The sequence below is a fragment of the Papaver somniferum genome, unplaced genomic scaffold (genome assembly GCF_003573695.1).
Source record: "Papaver somniferum cultivar HN1 unplaced genomic scaffold, ASM357369v1 unplaced-scaffold_84, whole genome shotgun sequence".
Classification (NCBI taxonomy): Eukaryota; Viridiplantae; Streptophyta; class Magnoliopsida; order Ranunculales; family Papaveraceae; genus Papaver; species Papaver somniferum.
In genome coordinates this window covers 1,920,444-1,944,672 of record NW_020651415.1, presented here as the reverse complement: position 1 = coordinate 1,944,672, position 24,229 = coordinate 1,920,444, and the positions used below count along the sequence as shown (strand labels likewise).

The window sequence follows — 24,229 nt, the reverse complement described above, 5'->3', positions numbered from 1 at the left end:
TAACAGAAAACAGTGCAAGATGAATGCACAAGAAACAGAATGTTCAAGCAGCAGCAGCACAAGGCAGTGAAGAAAATGCACAACAGGAGAAAATAGCAAACAAAAGCAACACAGGGCAAAAACAAGGAACAAAGCAAGTGAACCAAGGCCTAAGGCCAAGGGCAGGGATGTGGAGAAACTGAAAGTGAGGAAAACTAAGGCAAGAATACAAGCATACTAAAAGAATGGGAAGAGAATTAGCTTGCTCATTGTCACTAGTGAGCACTAATTTCTCCCAATGCTCAATCAACAGTGCAACCTAAGCATACACAAATAGAATGGCAAGATAATCAGCTTGCTATGAGCACTGATTTCTTCCATTGCACAATTAGTTCAAAGCTTCAAAGGTAACTAGCCTAGCCTTCCATCAAACTAACAACAAATTAAACATGACAGGAACATTAACAAACATCAACAGGAGCCTCAAGCATTAACAGGACACAAGTAACAGGCATTGATTGGATATTAAAACATGGAACAATGAACAAGCACATTAACAGGAACTTAAACAGGATATGAAAAGTAAAACAACTGAAATTGAAATTGCAAGTGGAACATGAACATCAAACAAAGCAGCAAATTGAACTAAAAAAAACAACATTAACAGAACATGAACTGAAATTGAAAAGTGAACTGAAATTAAGCAGAACTTGAAAGTCCTGGATGCAGGCTACTCCAAGCATACTTTTACAACACACCCATAGTTCCTATTTATAGTCCACAACACAATTAGGGTTCTACCCATTTTCCCAAAATAACAGTAGACTAGGGTTTGATTTCTTTACCTAATTTGATGTAGCAACATCAAATTGAACTCGACCCATTACTCTATTTGTCCTTCTCTACCTCTCCATGCCTTCAATTTCACTCTAGCTCGACCTAATTTACCTATTTCACACTTTAGGGTTTCGGTTGAAAATGTGTGGAATAAGTAAAGTAGATGGACTAGGGAGATGGGAACAATGATGGGTTATCATTGTTTGACGCTGTGGTACTTATGGTGGTGATGGTGGAGCAGATGGGATAGCAGGTGGAGGAGATGGTGGCGGACATGGTGTCTCTGCAGAGGGAGGGGGTGGAGGAGAGGGGCTCGATGGTTTGGGAGAAGGGTGCGTTTGGGTAGCTGGTATAGGGTTTGGTTGCTAGGGTGTTAGGCGGCTTCATCAAATTTCGATGTTGCGCGAAGCTTAGCCGTGGGATGTGGAGCTGGTAGGTAGATCGGACGGTGATGCGGAGGCAAGCGAGGAGCGACCGTCGGATGAATGGATACAACGAAACGAACGGTACTTGATGGAGTTAGGTACTGTAGTGTAAGGCGAAGATATCAAACTTCGATGAACAGCAAGGGATCAACCGTTGGATTCAACTACCATCTAATCTGAAGGCTTGGAATTTCAGCGCTGTGGTGCTCGGCAGAGACTTCGGATTTTGATGCTCTATGAAGGAGCGACCGTCGGATGCTTCTGAGAACTGATCTGATGGCTGAGAACGGAGGCGCTTTTGTGTGTAGAAAATGAGGTTGTGCGCACCATTCTTCGCGGCTTCCTTGCGTAATTTCTCCCGGCTTTTCACTACTTTTCTGCTCTTTTTGCTTCGCGATTCATCCGAACTTTATTTATTACCTAAAAATGCAAAATTAAGTAAGAAAAATATTTATTCTTGAAAACAAAGAAAATACAGAATATGGGATAAAATGTAGAATTAATGCACAAAAGATGAGTTAAATGCCAACAAAAAGGGATAAAAATATACAATATTTGGCACTCATCAGCGAATCACTTGTCAGCCTTACATCGGTTACCCCCATCTCTATTATTATACGGAAGGCATGTACGACAGCTTCGTATTCAACGATGTTGTTGGTATGCTCTTTGAATTCTAACCTAAGTGCCTGTATAATCCTTTCTCCGGTTGGGGTGATGATGACAATGCCTATTCCTGCTCCTTCCTTATTTTTGGATCCGTCGACGAAGACTTCCCATTGTCTTTGACTCGCAGGTTCGAGGATATCCATTGGATCCTTGTTTTCTTCCTCGGCTTCTGGTATTCCCTTAATCTCTTCGTCGTTGTCAAGGGGGAGGTCTGCTAAGAAATCCGCCAGAACTTGGGACTTCCGAGAATGTTGAATTTCATGAATGATGTTGAATTGGTCCAGATGGGTGTTCCATTTGGCTATTCGACCCACTTTTCCCGTGCTTTTGAGGACTGCTTCCAATGGTGCTTTGCATGCAACCCTGACGAGGTGAGTTAGGAAGTAGGTTCTCAGCTTTTGAGTAGCCCATACCAATGCGAGGATGAGCTGTTCGATCTTGGTATAGTTCCTTTCCTCAGAATTGAGGGTCTTGCTGACGTAATAGATAGGTTGTTCTATCTTTGTATTGGTTTTGACCAACACTGCGCTGACTGCGTCTTCTGTTGCTGCTATGTACAATGCCAAAACCTCATCAAGATCTGGCTTCTGCAGGATCGGGATTGAGGCTAGGTGTTCTTTGATTTTTTGGAATGCTTCCTCGCATTCAGCGGTCCATTCGAACCTGCTCCCTTTTTTGAGAATATTGAAGAAATGTTTGCATTTGTCCGAGGATCGGGCAATAAATCTGCCCAAAGCTGCTATGGATCCATTGAGTTTCTGTACTTCCCTTAAATTCTTCGGGGACGACATCTCTATATGGCCTGAATCTTTGCTGGGTCTACCTCGATGCCCCTTTTTGTTACCAGATACCCGAGGAATTTCCCCGAGGTGACACCGAAAGTACATTTCTCCGGATTCACTTTCATGTGATGTTTTCTCATTGCGTCGAAGATATTTCTCAGATCCTGGTGGTGATCTTTGCGCAGCTTGCTTTTGACGAGCATGTCGTCAACGTAGACTTCTAAGGTTCCTCCAATCCATGGCATGAAGATAGTATCGACCATTCTTCGGTAGGTTTCCCCTGCGTTTCGAAGTCCGAAGGGCATTCTAGTGTAGCAATAAAGGCCATGTGGGGTGTAGAACCCTGTGTGTGGCTGATCTTCTTCTGCCAGGGCCACTTGGTTGTAGCCAGAATGTCCATCCATGAATGACAGTTCTTCATATCCTTCTACTGCTTCTACCAGCTGATCTATGCTCGGCAGGGGATAGCTGTCCTTTGGACATTCCTTGTTGAGATTAGTAAAGTCGATGCATATTCTAACCCTCCATTTTTCTTAGGAACAATGACCATGTTGGAGATCCAGGTAGGGTATTTGACTTCCTTGATAAATCCTGCGTCTAGTAGTTTCCGAAGTTCTGTTTCTACTGCCTCATGATACTCTGGAGCTACTTTTCGTATTTTCTGCCTGAACGGGGGTGTGCCCGGTTTGATGCGTAGCTCGTGTTGGATTACTTTTGGGTCAATCCCCGGCATATCTCCTAGATTCCAGGCGAACACATCCGCGTATTCCTTAAGTAATTTGGTCAAAGAATCTTCCCTTCCTTCGTCCATTATGGTCCCTATTTTGATCATCTTCGGGCTTTCTTCCGTTCCTATGTTGATTTCTTTTACGGGCTCCACTGGTGTGAACACAGGCTTCGGATTTCCAAGGACTGGGACGTTCTTTAATTGCTATTTAGCGTGTTTCTGTTCTTCGCTGGTTGTTGAAGTACTTGTCTCTGTGCTTAGGACATTATCATCTTTCGTCAAGCCCTTCCCTGTAGTTTCCTTGAGGAACAGGTCTATGGCCTTCTCTTTCGTGGTTTCTTTATTTTTTACTCTTCGGATTTTTCGCTGCTCTTCTTGCTCGTTGTTGATATGATCCTGAGTGGCCTGGCACTCTCTCGTAGGGACCCGATCTCCCTTGATTTCCATTACTCCTCCAGGTGTTGGGAATTTAAGATATTGGTGGTACGTTGCCGCAACTCCTTTGAGTTTATGTATCCATTTTCGTCCAATAATGGCGTTGTAGGGGGATGGGGTGTCCACCACACTGAATCGGGTTTCTAGTTTCAAGGGCCCTGCGTCGACCTGCAACACGATGTCTCCCAAGGGCTTCGTGGGTGATCCATTGAATCCGTAGATGGTGTAATAAGAGGTCATTAACTGTTCATCATGGAGCTTCATCCGTTTGAATGCATCGTAAAATAGGACGTTTACGGAGAATCCCCCGTCTATGAGGATCTTTTTGAGGTTACATCCAGCTACTGGTAGTGTTAGGACCAAGGGATCGTTATGGTCTTCCATATCTTCTTCGATATCTTCGGCATCGAAGATGATAGGAGATTCCATCCACTCTTCGTGCTCGTCCACCTCTATCCCATCGACCTTATACAATTCGCAGCGGTCTTCGAATTGCTTCCGTAACCTCTTTCCTATCTGCGCTGTAAGTGAGGGCCCGGTAGCTTCGGAACACGAGATGGTGTTGATTGTGCGGTTTCCTTCCGGAAGTTGGACTGGTTTGGTTCGCTTGGATCTATCCTTGGTAATATCCTTTCGTACGTAATGTTTGAGCTCTCCCGCATCAATTAATTTTTGGATCATTATTTTAAGGTTCTTGCACTTTTCGGTTTGGTGTCCGTTAAAACAATGATATTCACAATAATCTTTGGACTTCTCGGATCTCGGGGGCTGCTTTCCCTTAGACCATGGCCATTCCAGGTTTTCCCTCCCTTTGATCTCTCGTAGGATACGAGCATAGCTAGCGTTGAGTTTCGTGTAAACTTGATCTTCGAATTTTCGGTCACCTGTTCTTCGTTCATCCCTTCGTTCATCCCTTCGTTCCTTCCTATCTTCGTGAGGTCTCTCCAATGAGCAACTCCTTTTGGCCCCATTGGTTTGTTCCGCTGAATTGGTGCGGTGAGATCTCTGCGGATATGCCCTCGGGTTTTCCCGTTGAATTTCTTCAAGTCGAGCGTGCTTTTCGATAATTATTCGAAGATCTCCCTCTGTCTTAGGCACGCTTCCATGAATCTCAACAAATAGGGAACTCATTCGGTCTAATCCCCATTTGTAGCAATTGATGCTTACCACTGGGTCCACGCTCCCAATGGCTTGGCAGATCTTGTGCCATCTGTTAGTGTATTCCCTCGTGGTTTCCTTGTAGCAAATCGCTAGTGAAAAGAGCTTATCCATTCCGGTGTTTACAGTCTTGTTATACATGTATATTCTTAAGAATTTCTCTGCGAGTTGGTCGTATGAGTGGATGGAGTCTGGTGGCAGATTATCAAACCATGATAATGCCGATCCCTTCAGGCTTGACGGGAAGTATCTGCAGAGTATGGCGTCGTTCTGACCCCATCTAGCTAAGACACGGTTGTAATACCGAATATGTGCAGCAGGGTCGCTGGATCCATCATAGCATTCGAACGTTGGGACAGGGCATTTCAGTGGAATAGGGGTGTTGGTCAAGCGATGAGTTAAAGGCGTAGAGTTAGCTTCTCTCATGACCTCTTCTAACCTCCCCCCTCCTTGTCTATTTTTTAATTGCCTGATCTCGGCCATCATCTCATCTCGTAGCTCTTCCATCGCGCGGTGGTGCCCTAAGTTCTTCTGCTCGTTACCGTCTAATTCTCCGTCGTCATAATCCGGGTCGGATACGCTACTTCCCCTAGTCGCGTCTTCATTAACTGCTATGACGACTCTACGGTCTCGGTTTGGCTCTGGTGCTTTGGAATTTGCTTCATCAAGTTGTTGGCTGGTCTTCGTGCTTAGAGCAATCAGCTCCTTTAAATCTTGATTTTCTCTGGCCAACAGGGCTACAACATCTGCGTAAACCTGCTGGCTCTTCTTCAATTCTTCAAGCTCAGCCATCAGTCGATGTGATTGGTTGGACCCTTGATTGGGAGTCCCAGCTCGTGCCACTACGGCCATGGTGCCGCCTTCCTCTACGGTCTGCACTAACGGTGGCAGAGGTTCAGCTTCGGTCGCTGGAATTTCCAAATCGGGGTGAGTGCCCCTCTGCGGTGCTAGAGCCGCCGATATGGTTTGATTTTGATCATTTGTTGGTGGCATTCCGAAAGTTGGAAGGTGCACGTGTTGGAATGTTCTGGATTCATCCACCCTTTCTCTTGGTTGATGAAGTTGATTCATAGCGCAAGTTTTGCTAGCCTCTGCAGCCTTCGGGACTACCGCAGACGCACCGTACTTTGTCGCCGCTGCTCTGAGAGCCGCGGCTGCAACTGAATTAGCGTTCATAGGTGAAGTGATTTCCGCAGTATCTTGCCTTTGAATGGTCATTTTAGCTTTGTCTCCTTTCTGCTTGCTTCGGGTGATGACCGGGGTTGTCCTGGGTGTTTCCTTTGAGAAAGCTTTGGATTTTCCTGCTTCCTGCGTTTTTTCCATCACGGGTCCTTTTGTCGACAATGAGATCTCGCAGAAACTCGCCTTCCTTACTCACAATCCGTTCTTTCTGCATAAGGGAATTTCAAATAGCGAAAAACGGGAATATCCGCGTGAATCGGGTTAGTTTGCGAAATCGGGTTAGTTTGCAAAAGAAAAACGTAAATCCATGGATCAAAACAATAAATCTTATCTAAGATAATGGGTGCGTTTTTGAATATAATGAAGTTAACAAATGATCTATTCGGTCCGAGCTAATAAATCAGAGCAATCATATGCCAGTTTAAGACGAAATCACAGGACGAGATAAATCTTTTACCGGGACGAAGTCCCTGTTTCTAGCGCCAAATTGTGAACACACTGATCACGAAGGCATCAGAATGCTCACAACCAATCATCATAATATAGAATAATTTGTGATGATGATATCTTAGTGTTGATTCCTTGGCTCAAAACCTTCGGGTTTATCACAGCCTCATCCAACAACTCCATGTAGGGTGTTTGCGCACGGGATATAGATAAACACAAAGAAAACAAAACGTACAAGTAAAGATCCACGGGGTTAGACAGATATAAAGTGCTGAAATGTAAACAAGACCGAGGTTTACGTGGTTCAGCACTAAGGCCTACGTCCACGGGGTTTGTTGTTTCACTATGTTCTTCACGGTTACAAGAGTAGTCGAATGACTTTTCGGTTTACATGTATTTTCCCTTCTAAAGGATTAACTTACACTCGTAATCTTTCTCTCTCCTTTCCTTCCTGTTTTTTTCCGATCCCCTTTCCTCTTGGTGGAGAAGGGGTATTTATAGGGTTAGAGTGTGGGACCCATTTCTGAAGGCCGTTGGAACCTCATCTTCTAGTGTCTTGTGTCCATCACGCAGATGTCTGCGTTTGCCACTTGATCACGCAGAGACATCCTCGCTCGTCCCACGGATTGATCGACACGTATACTGCTCAGAGTGTTTAATGAGGGTGGTTGAGATGCCTGCTCGTGTCAGACAAGTGTCTTCTGCCCCTGTCACGTCCGTGTCAGCTAACTTTCTCTCCACCGTTGATCTTAGCTTCTTTTGGGATGAGATAAAGTAACTCCTTGGGGTTTATTTGGTGTTCCATAGTACATCGTATTTTGATGTCTTGGCCTGCCTGCTTTCCACGTATTTTTCTATATACACGTGTCTGATGATGAGATATATGTATACACAACAACAAAACAGCTGCAAGTCCACCTTCTATCACTGACACAATGACCGACAGCAGTATACGTTTCTTTTAGCGAAAACAGCATCAACAATCAAGATATCTTGCTTGAGAATAATACTGCCCAAACTTTCACAAATTCAACCAACAGCTCCGTTTCCTTGTTTGTCTCAACTTCTAAATCCAACCACCACAACGTGCTAATCGTTAAGACAATTTTAAACCACTTATTCCTCCTTGTTTTGTAATTACAAAACTCTTAAAAGCTTCCTTATTTTATCATCAATTCTTCTGGGTTTCAAACTTCTCAACAAAGTTTCCCTTTTGTAAGTCCTTCTTTCATTGTCTAAACAAAACCATGTTATGGATTTCGAGCAGACCTTTTGATCCTAGGTGAATATTTTCCAGCACCATGCACACGTATTGTTCAACCCACATAGCCGCAGCAACACTTTCACCTTCTTAACAGCACACGAACAAACCCACACGAACGGACTTTGATAGGCAACAAGTTTTGGATCAGCATCTACCGGCTACACCTTCTTCTTAGCTCACAATTATCATCAGAACTTTAAGCAGCGACTTTTTTTTTTTTTTTCTTAAACGCGGAACCCACACAACTTTTTTCTTTCTTTTAACGAAAAAACAATTCTCTAATTCTTTCTCTCCTCTCTCCTTCTCACCTTGCTCTGATACCATGTTAAGGACCGAGCAAGAAAGAGGAGAGCATAAACGCACGGAAACAATAGACTACATTGATAATAATTCGGTGTCTTAACTTTCATGGCTCAACGACTTATTTATATTGTTCACAAACTTGACGACCACTCAAGACACTTTCCTAACTGAAATCAAACTCTAAACATAGACACTTTCCTAATATAACTGTTACAATTTAATGTCCGTATCTCCTAAATATAAATTCTCCTATATTATTTCCTATTAATATCTGACCTACGAATATTATTAATAGATTTTTTTACTCGAATTCGAACGCTGATCCTTCAATTTCAGCAATTCAAGCATATGTTGTAAAAGGCAACTAGCCGCACGAGTCGCCCAATAAAACGCCATAGACGCAGAAATGTGAACAAATTTTGTGTTTCCTAATTTTTCCTCTGATCATCTAGTACGCCTAGGCGCTAGGCAAAGCCCCCAGCGCCTAATACAACATAGATTCAAGCTAAGATTTTTGGATGCACATCTTAACAATCAAGTAGTTCTTCTCCAGGATCTTTCGATTGGAAGTTATTCTATACTTCTTGAGTCTGTTAACAGAAAAGTCTTGTTTTGTCTTAGACGGGCTGGTGGTAGGAGGACCGTAATATCGGCCCGAGACACCATTTCCATTACTACCCCTAATTACTTATACTAATTGCCCCCAGTGACCTACCAATCTCCGCTTCCTTTCTTCTCTGTGAAAAACCCTAGAGAGAGACAGAGAGGGATAGAGATTTTAGAAAAATCATCAGGTTTCGATCTATATACACAAACTCACTTGTTTATAACCTCAAATCCTATTATTTGATTTAATACAAGGAGAATCATTTCAATTTCCATCCATGTAAGTTTCTTCCACCTCTTTTTTTTTTTAACCCCAAATCTTATAATTTGATTTTTCATGTTCTTGTTGATCTCAATTTTGTATTTTCTGAACTAAATTTCCCTCACCTTTAATTCCCATTTTGTTGTTTTTATCATGTAATGTATGTATAGCTTGGAAAGGTGTCTGACTGCAGACTGTTTGATAAAATACCTAAGAGAAATTTGTGTTTCCTGTAGATTGTAGAACTGGATTGGGGATTATGTTACCAGTACTTTTTAGTAGGATCTTGGAATTTGTTTTAAGTGAACGAAATGACTAAATTAGGATAATTTAATACTCAAGGTTTGCTTAAATTTGTTAAAGGTCGAGAAAATGATTAACTTGCCTTGAAGAATTGAGTCCGTTTATGGTACGATAAATTGCATTTTGAAATGAACTGTGGTAAGCTGGAAGCTAGCTTCATGACATTACCAGTTCTCTGTATCTGGACTTAAGGGAAGTCAGGATTCGTGTATTCAGTTGGTTATGTTTGTGTTGCATATTATTAGTAGTTTGAGATTGAAATTAGACTATGTGCTTGCACCATTCCCGCTAAAGTTCCAAAGTCGATGCCAAATGTTAAAACATGTCAGCAACATAAAAGGTTTAGAATGTTGTTAGGTCTGTCAACCATGGATAAAATGCACAAGAAATGTATAGGGGTTGTTGCTATTAGGATTATCTTTTAGTGTTTGATATGTTTGAAGTCGGATGGAACTTATCACTTGCTGTTGCATTAGGGAATCAGTTTTTGCTGCTTGTAGAGCCTAAATAATAAATGTATAGTTTGAAGTCCATTACTCTCTCTAATTTTAGTTTCTTATTGTGTTTAACATAGTAAGTCACTATGATAACTGTAAGAAGGTCGTTGTAGTGTAATTTTAAATGATTTTTGCGACCAGTTTCTTTGTGTACATGACAAGTAAATTTGACATAATTTTGAACCAGTTCTACTATGGAACTTATGAAGTTTTGTAATGCAAGTATACCTAGGATTTCTTTTCTTTTTGACAAATTTTCGACTTTACCTAGCAGTATAGCAGAATGCAAGTTTTCCCTGCCACCAAGCAAGGCCTCTATTTGTAGCAATGCTTATAGTTTCTGCTGAAAAACAGCAACAAGGTTATTAAATTTTCATTCATATAAAGCTGTGCATCAAATGGTACTTCAGTTGTTATCACCCATTAACCTCTTGAAAGACATACAGATTACAGAGAGAGAAAGAGATGGCATGGCGTTCAGCAGGATCTGTATCGAGGTCGTTATTTTCAACAGCAAGAGCTTCTTCTGTTCGATCTTCACCAACACTTCCTCGCCTTCGTCCGTCACCACTACCTACATCTCCCCCTCGGGGTCGGCGGTTCTCCTTCGCTAATCCAAGGTGAAACTTCTGAACAACTAAAAGCCATAGATTTCAAGTTTTAGGTTTTTCTAACACCCTAATTTTCAAATATTCATATTATTTGATTATCTGTGTGGGTTTTATGTTTCAAGGACATTGGGAGAACTCGGATGCACACAGTCAATACTATCTCCGGATGCTGCATGTCATCTCTCACCACATCTATCACTTAACGCTCGAGCTTTCTTCGGGCTTTTTCAGGGTAACATTTGCAGAACTTGTCAAAATTTCTAAGTAGTATAATTTCCCTCGCTTTTCCTTTATTTCTAGTTCAAAAAAGAAAATAAGGACTTTATTTGTTTTCTGTCTTCATGGTCTGAGTTTTTCTTTGATTGATGATTACTGGGTTTTATGGCTTCTTTTTAAATTGTGAATAGTTAAAAATTTGGGTTCAGTTTGATCATAGGAAATGGAAAAGATGGCTGATACAGGGCATCAAATGCTGCAGCTGCGGATAAAGGATGCCACCAATTTTCAGTAAGTTCTTTTACATTCTCTCTACGTGTACTGAAAACCTGTAGTTGCTGAATCCTCTGAAACCAGGCAAAGATAAGAAAAACCAATTTACACCTTTTCAACCACAGTATAACGCTAGTCACTAGTTGCAGTGTACGTTACCCTGCAATTCAGAATCCTTGAATAAGGAAAGATGCGATTTAGAGGAATAGAGAAAGTTTTTGGTTTAGTTTTATTGCCCTGGACTGTCAGATCGATCTTTTAAGGAAGTAGTTCACGAGGGTTTTACTGTTCCTCAGACGCTTATTATTCGAGAAATGGTAGTAGTTACATCCATCTCTTGTAGACATTTAATGATGACACATTGATATTAAATATTAGCAAAGCTCTCATCAGGATGAATCTTTACCTTTTTATTAGTTATTGTGTTCCTTCTTCATCTGCTCTGCCCTGTATCAGTGTTGGTAAATAAATCATTCCCAGTTTGTACAACCTTCAGAAGCTTGTTGAAAGATTTTCTCATGTGGATTTTGGTAGCAAAATAATCCAAGCACTAGGGAAATGCATGATTGCAGTAGGAAGAATCATCCGCTTGTTGAGTGAATTTTGATAAATCATCACATCGTGGCATGCCTGATTTTTTCACGTTGTCTTTCCAACACATCTAACTTTAGCTTGCTATGGTTGTGCAATGCGCATGGATTGTTAGATCTTCAACTTGAACTTTGACGTGCATTTTCCGCGGGGCTTGACATTAGATCTTGTTTGCAGGTACATGAATGGAGATTGCTTTATGGGCACAACATTGCTAATGATACGAGGGTTGTAGATTAATGTTAGGATCTTCTGCAAATGACATTGATCCATTGGAGTAGTAAGGAACCACTAAGGCAATACTAAGAGTTTACTTTATCCTTTGTTCATTAAGGAAATGTGGCAAACAAATCTTTTTCTTTCTTGAAGAATTTGTTCTTTTTGTTCAAGAGTTGAAATTCTTCCTGTTCCTTCTGTTTTCAATGAGTATTTGGTTTTCCAAGCATTGTTGTTAATCTTGTGTTCAAATGTATCTAATCTTGCCATACCTGTTCGAATAAGACGATATAACTGTTAATACCGTACCACCAGTGACATAAAGATGAGACAAATTTCTGTTTGCTGTTGTAGATCAATGTTTCTCTTTTTCTGAACAAAACCAGTCACCAGTAGTACTAGACATAACAGGATCTAACATGTCCTGAGTCTAATTGTTTGTTTTTTTCTTTTGATAGCGGTGTATAACATTTTGAGATTTTTTTCTCAAATATCAAAGCCAGTGAGACACTCTCATGGTAGCGCATTTGACACATCATTTTGTACTCCCTCTGTTTTTTTTAATAGGCCAGTTTTGTTTTTAGCAAAATTTAAGGAAGTTAAGAGAAAAATGGTCCCAAAAAATAAAAATAACATTTACATTTCTCAATTAGGAAACTGACTTATTTTTTTGAAACTTTTATTTATGACCTATTAAAAAAGAACCGAGGGAGTATTGTTTTCTAATGTTATTCATATAACTTTTCCATATTTATTCTGGAAAGGCCTCAATGATGGAAGGAAATGCAGGAATTGGAATTATATTGTAGCGAGGGAAGCCTGCATTGTTCAATAATATCTTCCATTCAACTTCGGTTCTTTCTTTTCCACCTGAAGTAGCTGCAATCATCGCTAGATCAAATGCCAATCCTGTGTTATCGAATGAGCCATCTCCATCTGGTCGAAGTACACAATCAACAATGATAACTCTTCCATTCTTCTTCCTTGCCATTGCCTTACGACAATTATTCAAGATCTTTACGCAGTCTTCATCACCCCAGTCATGCAATATCCACTACATATAGATACACCACATATATTAGATTCTACATTATTGGACTAAGTTGGCCATAATTTCCATCCAACTACAAAATCAGCTAAAATAATGGCTTCATAAACAAAGAAAAGAAGAATTGTGCTTACCTTCATGATGACAGCATCCGCCTCGGGAATATGAACAAACATATCACCGCCAACGTGCTCAATTCCTTGCTGTTCAGGTGCTGTATCGACTACATGAGGTAGATCAAAATTGATACCTCTAATATGTGGATTAGCCTTAACAATCTCGGTGATCATTATCCCAGTCCCCCCACCAACATCAACCAACGATTCAATACCACTGAATCCATCTTTGTACTTAACCAACAAGGCGTTGCTTATTATCTCAGTTGTACATCTCATTGCATCATTAAAAAGGTTGTTAAATTGTGGATTAGCTAAAGCCAAATCCCAAATCTCAACTCCATGAGCCTTTTCAAAAGGGAAACCACCTTCTTTCACACATTTTCCCATGTATTGCCATGGTTTCTGTAGCCACGGATCAAGTTGCGCCAAAACAAACGGTGCTAAACTAAATTTAGAATCTCTCAACAACCATTTGGACGATGGAGTTAAATCGTAATAAATTTGATTGGTTTCTTGATCAATCTGTGAAGAAAATATGCGCTTGCGAACCAATAATCTCATAACACGGGTAAGATAGTCAACTGATGGAGATGATGATGTGGTTGCTGGTAAGTTGTTGATAATCTCTGATATTGTGATGGGATGACCATGAGAGTTTATGATATCGGGAATACCAAGTTCAACAGCACATTTCAATGCCATTGAATCGACAAACGCAAACATGTGCTCCCATATTTCTACCTGCCCTTTCAATCTTTCATCTTCTTCATGAATATCCATGATCTGAGATAATGTTAGTCTATCTAGAGACTGAAATGTATTAAGAATGATTAATTTCCAGTAATTCAAAGCAGAATAAAGATGGCTATATATAGCTTTACATGAGCTAGAAAATAGGACCATAAACCACGACTGAGTAGTGGTGCTACTGGTAACATAACAGGAAGAACAAATCAATAACTAAACCCTGAACAATAGGGATTATTCTCTAGACTAACTCAACTAACTAACAATAAGACTAGACTGGTTCGACTGAGACTGACAATAAGGCTAACTACTTCAACAGTCTATTGATTTCACTCTCTCTTGGTTACTGATGAAACTGATGCACACCACAAAAACAATTTTCCTGAGATAATGAAGGTCAGAAATATAGATGGTTACCTTTATAGAGTGGTGTTATAACATACAGGGACGCAACTGCTACGGGGAAGTAAATTTTTTTTAGTGTGGGAAATTATCCCTGCCTCCAAGCAGTGCCTATATTGTGGCGATGCTTATATTTTCTGATAAAAAAACAGCAACAAGGCTACCTACATCTCCCCTCGGACTCGTCGTTTTACCTTCACCTAATCCAAGGTGACATTTCCGAACACCTAAAAGCTTTAGATTTCATGTTTTTAGGTTTTTCTAACACCCATTCTCTAATATTCAAATCATTTGATTATCTGCGTGGGTTTTATGTTTCAAGGACATTGGGTTTTAAGTTCATTTACATTCTCGCTACGTGTACTGTAAACTTGTAGCTGCTGAATTCTCTGAAACCAGTAAGATTAGAAACACCAACTTTACACCTTTTCAACCACAGTATAATGCTAGTCACTAGTTATAGTGTACGTTACCCTGCAATTCGGAATCCTCGAATAAGGAAAGATGGCGATTTAGAAGAATAGAGAAAGTTCTGATTGAGTTTTATTGCCTTTGACTATCTTTTAGGGAAATAGTTTACAAGGGAGTAGATTTCATTGTTCCTCAGAAGCTTAATATTCGAGAAGTGGTAGTCAAATTTCTCTCTTGTAGACATGTGTAATGATGATACATGGATATATAATTATTAGACAAGCCCTCATCAGGACGAATCTTTACCCATTCTCATTGGTTATTGTGTTCCTTCTTCATCTGCTCTGCCCTGTATCAGTGTTTGTATACATATCATTCCCAGTTTGTACAACCTTCAACAGCATGCTGGAGGTTTCACTCATGTGGATTTTGGTAGCAAAATATTCCTAGTACCGGGAAATGCATGATTCCAGTAGGAGAATTATCTGCTTGTTGAGTAAATTTTGATAATCATCACATTATGGCATGCCTAGTTTTTTTCCCATGGACTTCCCAACACATCTAACTTTAGCGTGCTATGGTCGTGCAATGAGCATGGATTGTTAGATCTTCAACCCATTAGATCTTGTTTGCAGGTACATGAATGGAGATTACTTAATCAGCACAATATTGCTCGAATGATTAATGTTGGGATCTTCCGCGAATGATTGATCCATTGGAGTAGTAAGAGGAACCAATAAGAGAATACTAAGAGTTTTACTTTGTCCTTTGTTCATTAAGGCAATGTTTTGTTCAAAAGTTAAAGGTTTGAAATCCTTCCTTTGCCTTCTGTTTTCAAGTATTAAGTTTTCCGAACATTGTTGTTATTCTTGTGTTGAAATATATTTAGTCTTGCCATACCTCTTCTAATTAGACGATAATACTGCTAATAAAATACCAATAATGACTTGACACTAGATAAATTTGAGCCTAAAATTATACAAAATAATGCACAAAAGTAAAAACAACCTTTCCAATACTAGTAATCTACTTAACTCACAGGGAAAAGATTCGGAGTGAACACAACATCCCGGATACTCCTGAATGATAACGAGGAGGTTTCTAAATTAATCCTGGAACTGGTGTAACAATTCTTCTTCGGGTTGTAGTAATAGAATGATGATGGGGTTTCGAAGTTAATCTTGAACCTGCTAGAACTTTTCTTCTTCCTGCTATAGTAATAGAATGAGAAATCATCATCTGTGCAAATAAACTAAAAAATAACATATCTAAAAATCTGTATCTTAAAATTTTACAAATTTTATCTCGTTGGAAAATTTTTAAAGATATCTACGCAATAAGTACAAACAACAATATTAAATCTAGAGTTTTTAAGAAAAATTTGGAAGTGTTAATCCTTTTAGACACAATTTTCGAACATTAATGCGTAGCCATTATGCAAACCACAAAGAATGCATAGCACAATATTTTGGTTTATGCATCAACTAATTTTCCGTTACAACCAATAAAACGATGTGCTCCCTCCGTTTCAGGAAAAGTGATACTTTCACTATAGACACAATTTTCGAAAATTGAATGCATAGCCGTTATGCAAACCACCAAAAAAGGATGCATAGCATTTTGCAACCATATTTTGGTTTATGCATCAACTAATTTTCCGTTTCAGGAAAAATTATATTTTCACTTTTTCAGTTTGGTCTATTTTTAGGCAAAAATGAAATTGTGAAAGTATCTGTTTTTCTGAAACGGAAATTATGCCTAAAAATATCATTTTAAAAAAGAAAACAAATGCATAATAATTATGGAGACACCAGAAAGGATGCATAACTGTTTATACAATCATATTTTGGTTAATGCATCCACTAATTAGGTCAAACCACTAAGAATTTACAGAGAGCAATAAGAGGTAGCAGAGAAAACAAAAAATAAGCAGGTTACATAATGTGAAATAAAGCATCCCAATTGTAGAGTGTGCTTGTGAAGATAGGATGACCAAATCCAGCAGCCCAAATGATTGCAGCAAGAATTAGATCCCACGCTACAGACTTTCCAGCATAAAATTCTGACCTCCAATACACTACGGGAATGACCATGCCCAGTGAGAAGGAGTCAGGTGTTCCGAGCATTAGGTGTTCAAGATCCCATTTATTTTAGCTATGTGCTTTCAATGAGTATTAGATGTTCCGAGCATTGAGTCTAAGATGTGTAAAATAATACAGAAAAGTAAAAGGAGTATTAGGTGTTCCGATGAGTCTAAGATGCTGCAAAATAATACAGAAAAGTAAAAATGAAAAACAAAAAAAACTTACGAGTACTGGTACTCTTAATTCACGGGGATAAGGTTCGGAGTGAACGCAACATCCTGGATATTCCAGAATGATAATGAGGAGGTTTTGGAATTAATCCTGCAACTGGTGTAACACTTCTTTTTCCAGTTGTAGTAATAGAATGATGATGAGGTTTCGAAGTTAATCTGGAACCTGCTATAACTTTTCTTCTTCCTGTTGTAGTAATAGAATGAATAATCATCATCTGTGCATCTCCCCATGAACAAGTCTGTCCCTGGAATGTGTCGATCTCTATTACCTGGTTTTGGTTACAATCAAAAGGATGGTTTGAGAAGGTCTCTTTACTCCGATAATAATTACAAGTAGGACTACTGCTAGTGGTTGTCTTGCTTTTCTTCTCCTGTTCATGAAATATATACATCTTTGTTGGTCTGTCCCCCATACCTAAGCTCGTAGGTAACAAAGCCAATCTGCCATCTATGATCTATGTCGATCAAATTATGACGATAATGGAGGTCATCTAAGAATATTGGATTAAGAAGCAGTATGTTTATCTTCTTGAATTTTTCAAGGCCAACATCGAATTGGATGAAACATGGTTCTTCGCAGTGATGGTGAAAATGCAGCCAACAAATAAAACAACCCTTTCCACTAAGAGGTGGGACGACGGCGTCAATCCTTCTCCATGTATTATGTCTTACGGTTAAGACCTCACTAACCAGCTCATCAGATGCATAACACTTCCATACTGCAACCACTTTGTGTTCCTTTGTCACTGCATCATATCCCAACCCGAACTTATGGAGAAAAAAGTCTCTATATAGCTCTTGTTTGTTATCTTCCTCTTGTTTGAGTCTGATAAATGTCGATTTGATCCATGGAGTTGATTCTCTAGTGCTAATGTTGTATATGCAAACAGAGTATTCAATCAAGTCCGTGACACAAAGCAACCCATTGGTGGTAGAAAAAACCCTTTTATATTTTGGAAAGGGGTATTTCCATAAAGATATAGCTCCAGCAGCTGCTACATATCCATTTTCTTTTGACGGCAGAAGTAACTCCATAGATATCAAACACGTTATATCATTCAGCATATCCTTTAGCCGTAGTTCCCCGATACATACAAGTGAAGCATAATGTGCTGCTTTCGATCGAGAGTAGTTTAAATCAATGAAGAAGTCATCTTTCTGGATTAGGGTTTGCCAACGTTTGCGAACGCACTTGAACCTCATGAGTGATTTCACGGGAAGTCTACTCAATATCTCACAAATTATCCCTTCCGGGACATCCGATGATAAAACCGGGGTTGTTCCAGAAACTAGTATTTCACGATTCTTTTTTTTTTTGTTTGATCGGTAAAAGATAAAGAATTTGTGCCGACCAGTTTCATGGTTACCACCAAGTTCAGCGGGAGCTAATTCTAGTTTCTCGTTGTACTTCTGTTGCTGCTTTTGTTTCTTCTTTTTCTGGAGCTTCTGTTTCATACATTTACCATGCTTATTCATCTTGCTACCTTCCTCCTTCTTTTCTAACTATGTATGTCAACAACTTCCTAGGGTTTTCTAGGAATTTTTGGAGTTCACAATTCTATACATTATACAAGTATTACAAGAGACTTCCAAAACGAGAAGTTTTGGGGAAACTTGGCTGACACGCCAGAGTTACTCCGAGTCTAGTCACCGAGTTGAGGGAAGTTTTTATTTTTTTTTGTTAAAAAACAAGAGCAAAAGCTAGCTTTGTCTTTCAGATGCCAAAGCATCGAGAGAAATGGAGGTGCTATTGATGAATCTTCCATATTAGCAGCAACTTCAATCCCATTAATAAGCAATCTCTAGATGAAAATTTTTTTTCTTGAAAAATTTGTTCTTTCTTTTGTTCAAGAGTTTCCTTCACTTTCTGTTTTCAATTTCTTTTTTTGATCGAGAAAAAGGGGGCGGGGAATTTATTGCAGAGAGAAAAAAGAATTACAAATTACAAGAGAAAAAGAGAAAAAACAGGAAAGAGATACAGATGGAGTAATCAAAACAGGGGATACAATCCATATGCAATGGAAGTAGATGAGGAGCAAACTCTAAAGGTACTGCACTAACGAAACATGCTCTCCCAAGAGAAAATGCACTGATCAAGCCTGAATTCAAAGTTTCTATTGAAGGCATAACTCCAATATAGAAGTGATGCTTTCACCTCCACGCTAATCTGCAAGTAACAAAGATATTTTTCGTCGAAAATCCTTTGATTGCGTTAATTCCATAAAGCCCATATCACGGCAGCTGGTACAAGGTCCCATATTTCTTTTGCTGGACCTAAAATGCCTTCAAATGACCAAGATTGAGCTAGTTGAAGAACAGTTAAGGGGGGGAATCCACCACCGCGTACCTGGGAGGATTAAGGACCATACTTTGCGAGAGAAATGACAGGTCAAGAGGAGGTGTTGTTGATTCACATTCAACAAGGCAAAGAAGACATCTTCTTGCAAGCTTAAAATTACGATGCTACTTTCGGTGGGGGATTCCAGATGGCTTTATGTGGGAAATTAGGGGTTGATATGGCTTGAGTAGACTCGACCAAAGATTTATATGTGGACTTGACGGAGAAATAACTTGATGGGGATGGAGTCCAGACTCTTGAATCAGGATGAATGGATAAGGGTGGTGGAGAATCACCTATGTATACCAGCATGGAGGCTAGTTGATTGACTTCTGCTTCCTTGTGATTTCTCTTGAAGTGGAAGGACCAGCTGGTGCCATCTGGTGAGATGTGCTCTCTAACAAAGCCTTCCTTGAGACCAGCAATTTTGAAAAGGGCAGGATACATCTCCCGTAAACAAGCCTCGGAACTCCACTTATTAAGCCAGACAGAACAGTCAAAAGTGGAGGACGGAATTTGTGGTTTCCATATGGATTGCAGCCCTCCGTATTTGTCTCGAATGATCCTATTCCAAAGCGTATCAGTTTCTTCACCAAATCTCCATCCCCATTTGAGGAGAAGCGCCTTGTTCAACATTCTTAAACTTTTTATACCTAATTCCCAATTTACTAGGTGCATTCTTTTGTCCCCTCCACTATCCCATATGAAGTTCCTCATGAGTTTTTCCAATGTTTTTATGACTGAGATCAGAGCAAGGAACACAGAGAAGTAGTACACAACTAGGTTGGACAGCACCAATTTCACAAGTGTTACTCTTCCAAGGAGCTAATTGGATCGCAAAGAGATTTTGCTCTTGTTTTTGCCCCAAGAGGCATACCAAGATATGAAAAAGGTAATAATTCAGTTAGGCATCCAAGCCTATTGGCCCAACATTGTAGTTCTGAAATTTGACCAACATGAATTAATTTAGTCTTGGAAGGGTTTACTCGCAAACCTGATACTGCTTCGATGTACTTTAGAATGCTTATGAGGTTATGTAACTCATCCCATGAGCATTCTAAAACTCCTTTAGAAAGAAGAGTTATAGCAGGTTGAAGATTAATTTCCAAGCCTCGACGTAATTGTTTAGTATGGTAACTTCATACAAGTGCTGAGCTATTGGTTTTCATTTTACAAAAATATTTCTTGCAGAAGATGAGTACGGCGAATATATCTCCGACGAAGTGAGAATGATGACATTGACACATGTAAGTTTCTCTTTCGTAAGTTGCACACAACATGTTTGGCAAAACACCCATCTGTTGCCTCTCTCCCACAAGGCACTTTATTTTAATTTGGTAGTCGTTCTAATCAGAATCAATAAGCTTTAACATTTTCTGTATGGTTGTTTTTTCTTTTTCTTTTAGTTTATCATTACTAAGTTTATACCAAAATGTAACGATGAGTCAATGACAAACTTAAAATGTTAAAGCTTGGTCGAACTAAGCTTGGTCGAACTTCAAAGGTAACGATGAGTCGATGACAAACTTCATACCAAAATGCTAAAGGAGGCTGATATTAGTAAGCAACACTTTCTTTATTACTTCCAAATTTGATTATAATACCAAAAATATGTTCAACCATTTTTGTTATGCAGATTGGAGATGCGACATTAGTTATGAAGTTTTGGTCATGATTCCTCTGCATCTCTTAAAGGCACATCTTTAACTTAGGCTGCCATTAGATCAGATCCCATGATAACGGGTATATGCTAACCTCTAACTCAAAATTTCAAACACTGATGTTTATTACAGTATCTTATTTACCCATCTATAAATATGAAGTGCAAGTAAGCACTTGGCTAATTGGACAATTCAGTAACACCAAGTCCAAGAATTCCTTGAAGGATTCATTTACCAAGTTATCAGAAGTGACAAATTATTAAGCTAAAATAAGAATACTTTGGGAAGACGGCGTTATGTATTTTAAGGTAGATAAACATTGGTCGAAGAAGACATACGTTTGAAAATCATTGTTTGAATTTACTATCTGCACCTCATTATTGTTTGAATTTTCTGTGTTACAAAGGCAACTGTTGCACTTCATTTAATCACATAAGAATCAATGTTACCACTGATAATATTCAATGTTATTTGAAAACTCTACTTTATTAGATGGGACTTTCACTCTTTGCTTCATTTTCATCAACTGTGTGTATGGTGAGCTTTTTTACTTATACATAGGTATGTGCCTTACTAATGAAAATACAACATACTCCCTCAATTTAAAAAAAAGAGATACTTCAATTTTTTTTTCAGTTTGGCCTATTTTCATGTAAAGGGTCTATCTAGTACATAAATTATGTGTGTATGGTGATTCGTCGCAATAATGACGAGACGATAATGTCAAACTTAATTTTCTTGCTATGTTTGTCTGATTTTTTTGCCTTTCAAAGCACAAAATTATGAGTCCGGCTCAGCAGTACGTGTTAAACACTGGATATAAGACATTCATTGTTTTTCATCTTCTAATACATCAAGAAATCCTCTTCTTCTCGTTTGATACTGGTCGTCTGAAGTACACTTCTTTCTTTTTAGTATACATATGATTTAGTTCATTTTTATGGGTATGGATGTTGGATTTTCTTTTTAGTTTAGTATGCATCATGCATGGAGTATACGATTCAAGTTGTTTATGTGTATAAACTTCTGCATTTTGGTCCATCCCATGAATATACGACACGTTTTGTTTATGCGGATATTAGATTTTCTAGATTTTGTACATGGTGTATACTACTGTCCTGTCTCATTCATATATGGCATGTTTTATGGGTATGGATGTTGGATTTTCATAATTTTTGTGGATGTGTATATCGTGGTACACACCATGTGTACATTGTCGTACACATATGAAAGTAATTACATGTGTACATGGTATCCATCTTACTCAAGTTTTAGTGAACAATCTTTTTACGTTTTTTGGATATTGAATCAGTGATGTTATGATTCGCTGGATGTTGGTTATACATAAATGTTAGGGCTGTCTGATTGCTTCAATACTGTCAATTGTATCAATACTTCTCCAACAAGCAGTAATTCAAGCATTTTTCCAATATAACAATGTAGAGATTGTAGAATCAAGGCCAAGTGCAGCAATAAGTTAAACTAAAATCCAAAGTCGTTGAGAAACTAGATATGATTCACCTAATATAAACATAGGCTTGCTAATGTATCAATCCATCCAAATAATCATATCTATTGTAGCTTTATGAATGTTGCTTCTATTTGACCAAAGGAACTTCTATCAATGGATGCTACCCAAATTGGAAAAAACCTCTCGAATTTCGGTTAGATATACAACAGAACAGATCATTCAACAAAAGTGTTGATAAGCATATTTTCTTAAAAGTACGTAAGAATTAGCCGGTGTATTTTCTTGTACACCAGTTATATGGGTGCATATAAAAGTACACCTTTTTTTGTGCTTGTTACAGGTGCATATAAAACCACATCTTCTAATTCATGTACACCTTTCTCTTTCTCTTAGAATTCAATAGAGGAAGAGAGGGAAAGAAAGGACGCTACCGCACGGGCTACAGAAGAAAAAGCAGGTGGACATGCTTCAAATTCACATGATACAACAATGACTGAAAACGCTGGCATTGTGTCTCATGCTTGTTACTGGTTGTCCAGGGGTTGAATTTTTGGTTAGAAACAAGATTCAGTTTATGATTGTACATGAATTAGAAGATGTGGTTTTCTGCAGTGAAGGAAAGATGTGTTTGGTTTGATTAAAGTTTATGCCTGCTCGAGTCTGGAACAAGATGGTGTTACTGATATTTAAAGGGTGTTAGAACTGTTTGTTTGATGAATATGAGATGGAGACAGTGTTGTTACTTTGTATGATTTGGAGTCTGCAGTGAGTGAGCTGATAACAAAATGAAAAAGTGTTCTGTGTTGTTGCTGGCCGAGCAATTACAGGGTATGGATGAGCTGCAGCTGGCTATGAAGTAATTGCAGGTGATGTTATCAGAAATTTGGAAGAATGGGTTTGCTTCTATGTTGAAGTACAAAGAATTGTGCAGCTGAGTAACTGGTGATATTGAGATGGTATAACTCTGAAGTGGTGATCTGGTGAATAAATATGAAATACCGATGAAATTGCAAAGATGAAATATGAAATGTGTGATGTTGATGGTACTGAGGGGCAGGAATTCATGTTGATGTTGGATGGGTAATGTTGCAGTAGAGAAGTGCAGCTAAGATTGGAAATATACGAAAACGGATAAAAAATTTGAGTTGAATGGTTGAGGTGCTGTAGTTGTTTGCAGCAGCACGGTTAAGAGTTTTTGAGCATTGGAGCTGGTGTTGGTAATGAGTTTGGGTTGTAAACATGTTGTATTTTTGAATATTTGTACATGTTTGTACACCAATGTAAACTAAGTTTTTTTTTTTTTTTTTTAAATGAGAATTATATAGTCATATGGGTACTCTTTTCTTTTTGTAGCTTTCGGAAAGAGCTTTCCGAATATATAAAATTTGAGAATTTTGGATGAACGATTCCAAAGATAAATTGATTTTAATTTATTTTTTTATATTATTTAAAACCGCTGACATCATCATGAGTCACTTTGGACTTAACTGCAAATACTTGGACTTAATTGTAAACCATGAAGGTTATTTGTGTACTTTCCATAAAAAACACTAATTTATACCTAGTTGAATGGGTTAGGATTAAATAGCATATTTGGATGAGATTTTGGACTAAACCATATTTTTCCCAATCTTTTCCCTGTGAATTCTAGGGAGTACTTCTTGAAAGATTTGTTTTTACTTTCCTGCATTATGCTGCATCATCTTAATCGGAAGACTAAAATTTGTTTTGTTTTTATGTCATTTGTGGCACCATATTAGCAGTTATCATGTAGTTCAAGATATTCTCTCAAAGGCTTGGCAATTGGTTCGGATGATTATGTTGTCTGCGCACGACCTTGGTTCCGCCAGAAAAGTTGTTGTTCGACTTTTCAGAAGCAAGCAACATTCTCTTTTGTTTATTCTCCGTTTCTTACTTTCTCACCATTGAAAT

The 24,229-nt window shown here is 38.8% G+C and overlaps 2 protein-coding genes across 2 annotated transcripts; both read right to left on the bottom strand.

Moving 5' to 3' along the window:
* Positions 1 to 12,363: 12,363 nt before the first annotated feature.
* LOC113345843 ((R,S)-reticuline 7-O-methyltransferase-like) lies at positions 12,364 to 13,775 on the bottom strand. Its single transcript, XM_026589507.1, has 2 exons — positions 12,966 to 13,775; positions 12,364 to 12,837 (listed from the first exon to the last, which is right to left on the bottom strand). The coding sequence occupies exons 1-2, from the start codon at positions 13,728 to 13,730 to the stop codon at positions 12,535 to 12,537; spliced, it is 1,068 nt and encodes a 355-aa protein (XP_026445292.1). The 5' UTR covers positions 13,731 to 13,775; the 3' UTR covers positions 12,364 to 12,534.
* Positions 13,776 to 17,202: 3,427 nt separating this feature from the next.
* LOC113345906 (F-box protein At4g19940-like) lies at positions 17,203 to 18,303 on the bottom strand. Its single transcript, XM_026589553.1, has one exon. The coding sequence runs from the start codon at positions 18,301 to 18,303 to the stop codon at positions 17,203 to 17,205; it is 1,101 nt and encodes a 366-aa protein (XP_026445338.1).
* Between the last annotated feature and the right edge of the window lie 5,926 nt (positions 18,304 to 24,229).

What these genes read in the sequence shown, in the direction of transcription:
- LOC113345906 (XM_026589553.1), bottom strand. Translation starts at nt 18,303, where the DNA reads ATGAATAAGCATGGTAAATGTATGAAACAGAAGCTCCAGAAAAAGAAG.
- LOC113345843 (XM_026589507.1), bottom strand. Translation starts at nt 13,730, where the DNA reads ATGGATATTCATGAAGAAGATGAAAGATTGAAAGGGCAGGTAGAAATA. An exon ending in CGGATGCTGTCATCATGAAG is followed by an intron (nt 12,838 to 12,965) that starts GTAAGCACAATT and finishes ATCTATATGTAG; the next exon opens with TGGATATTGCATGACTGGGG.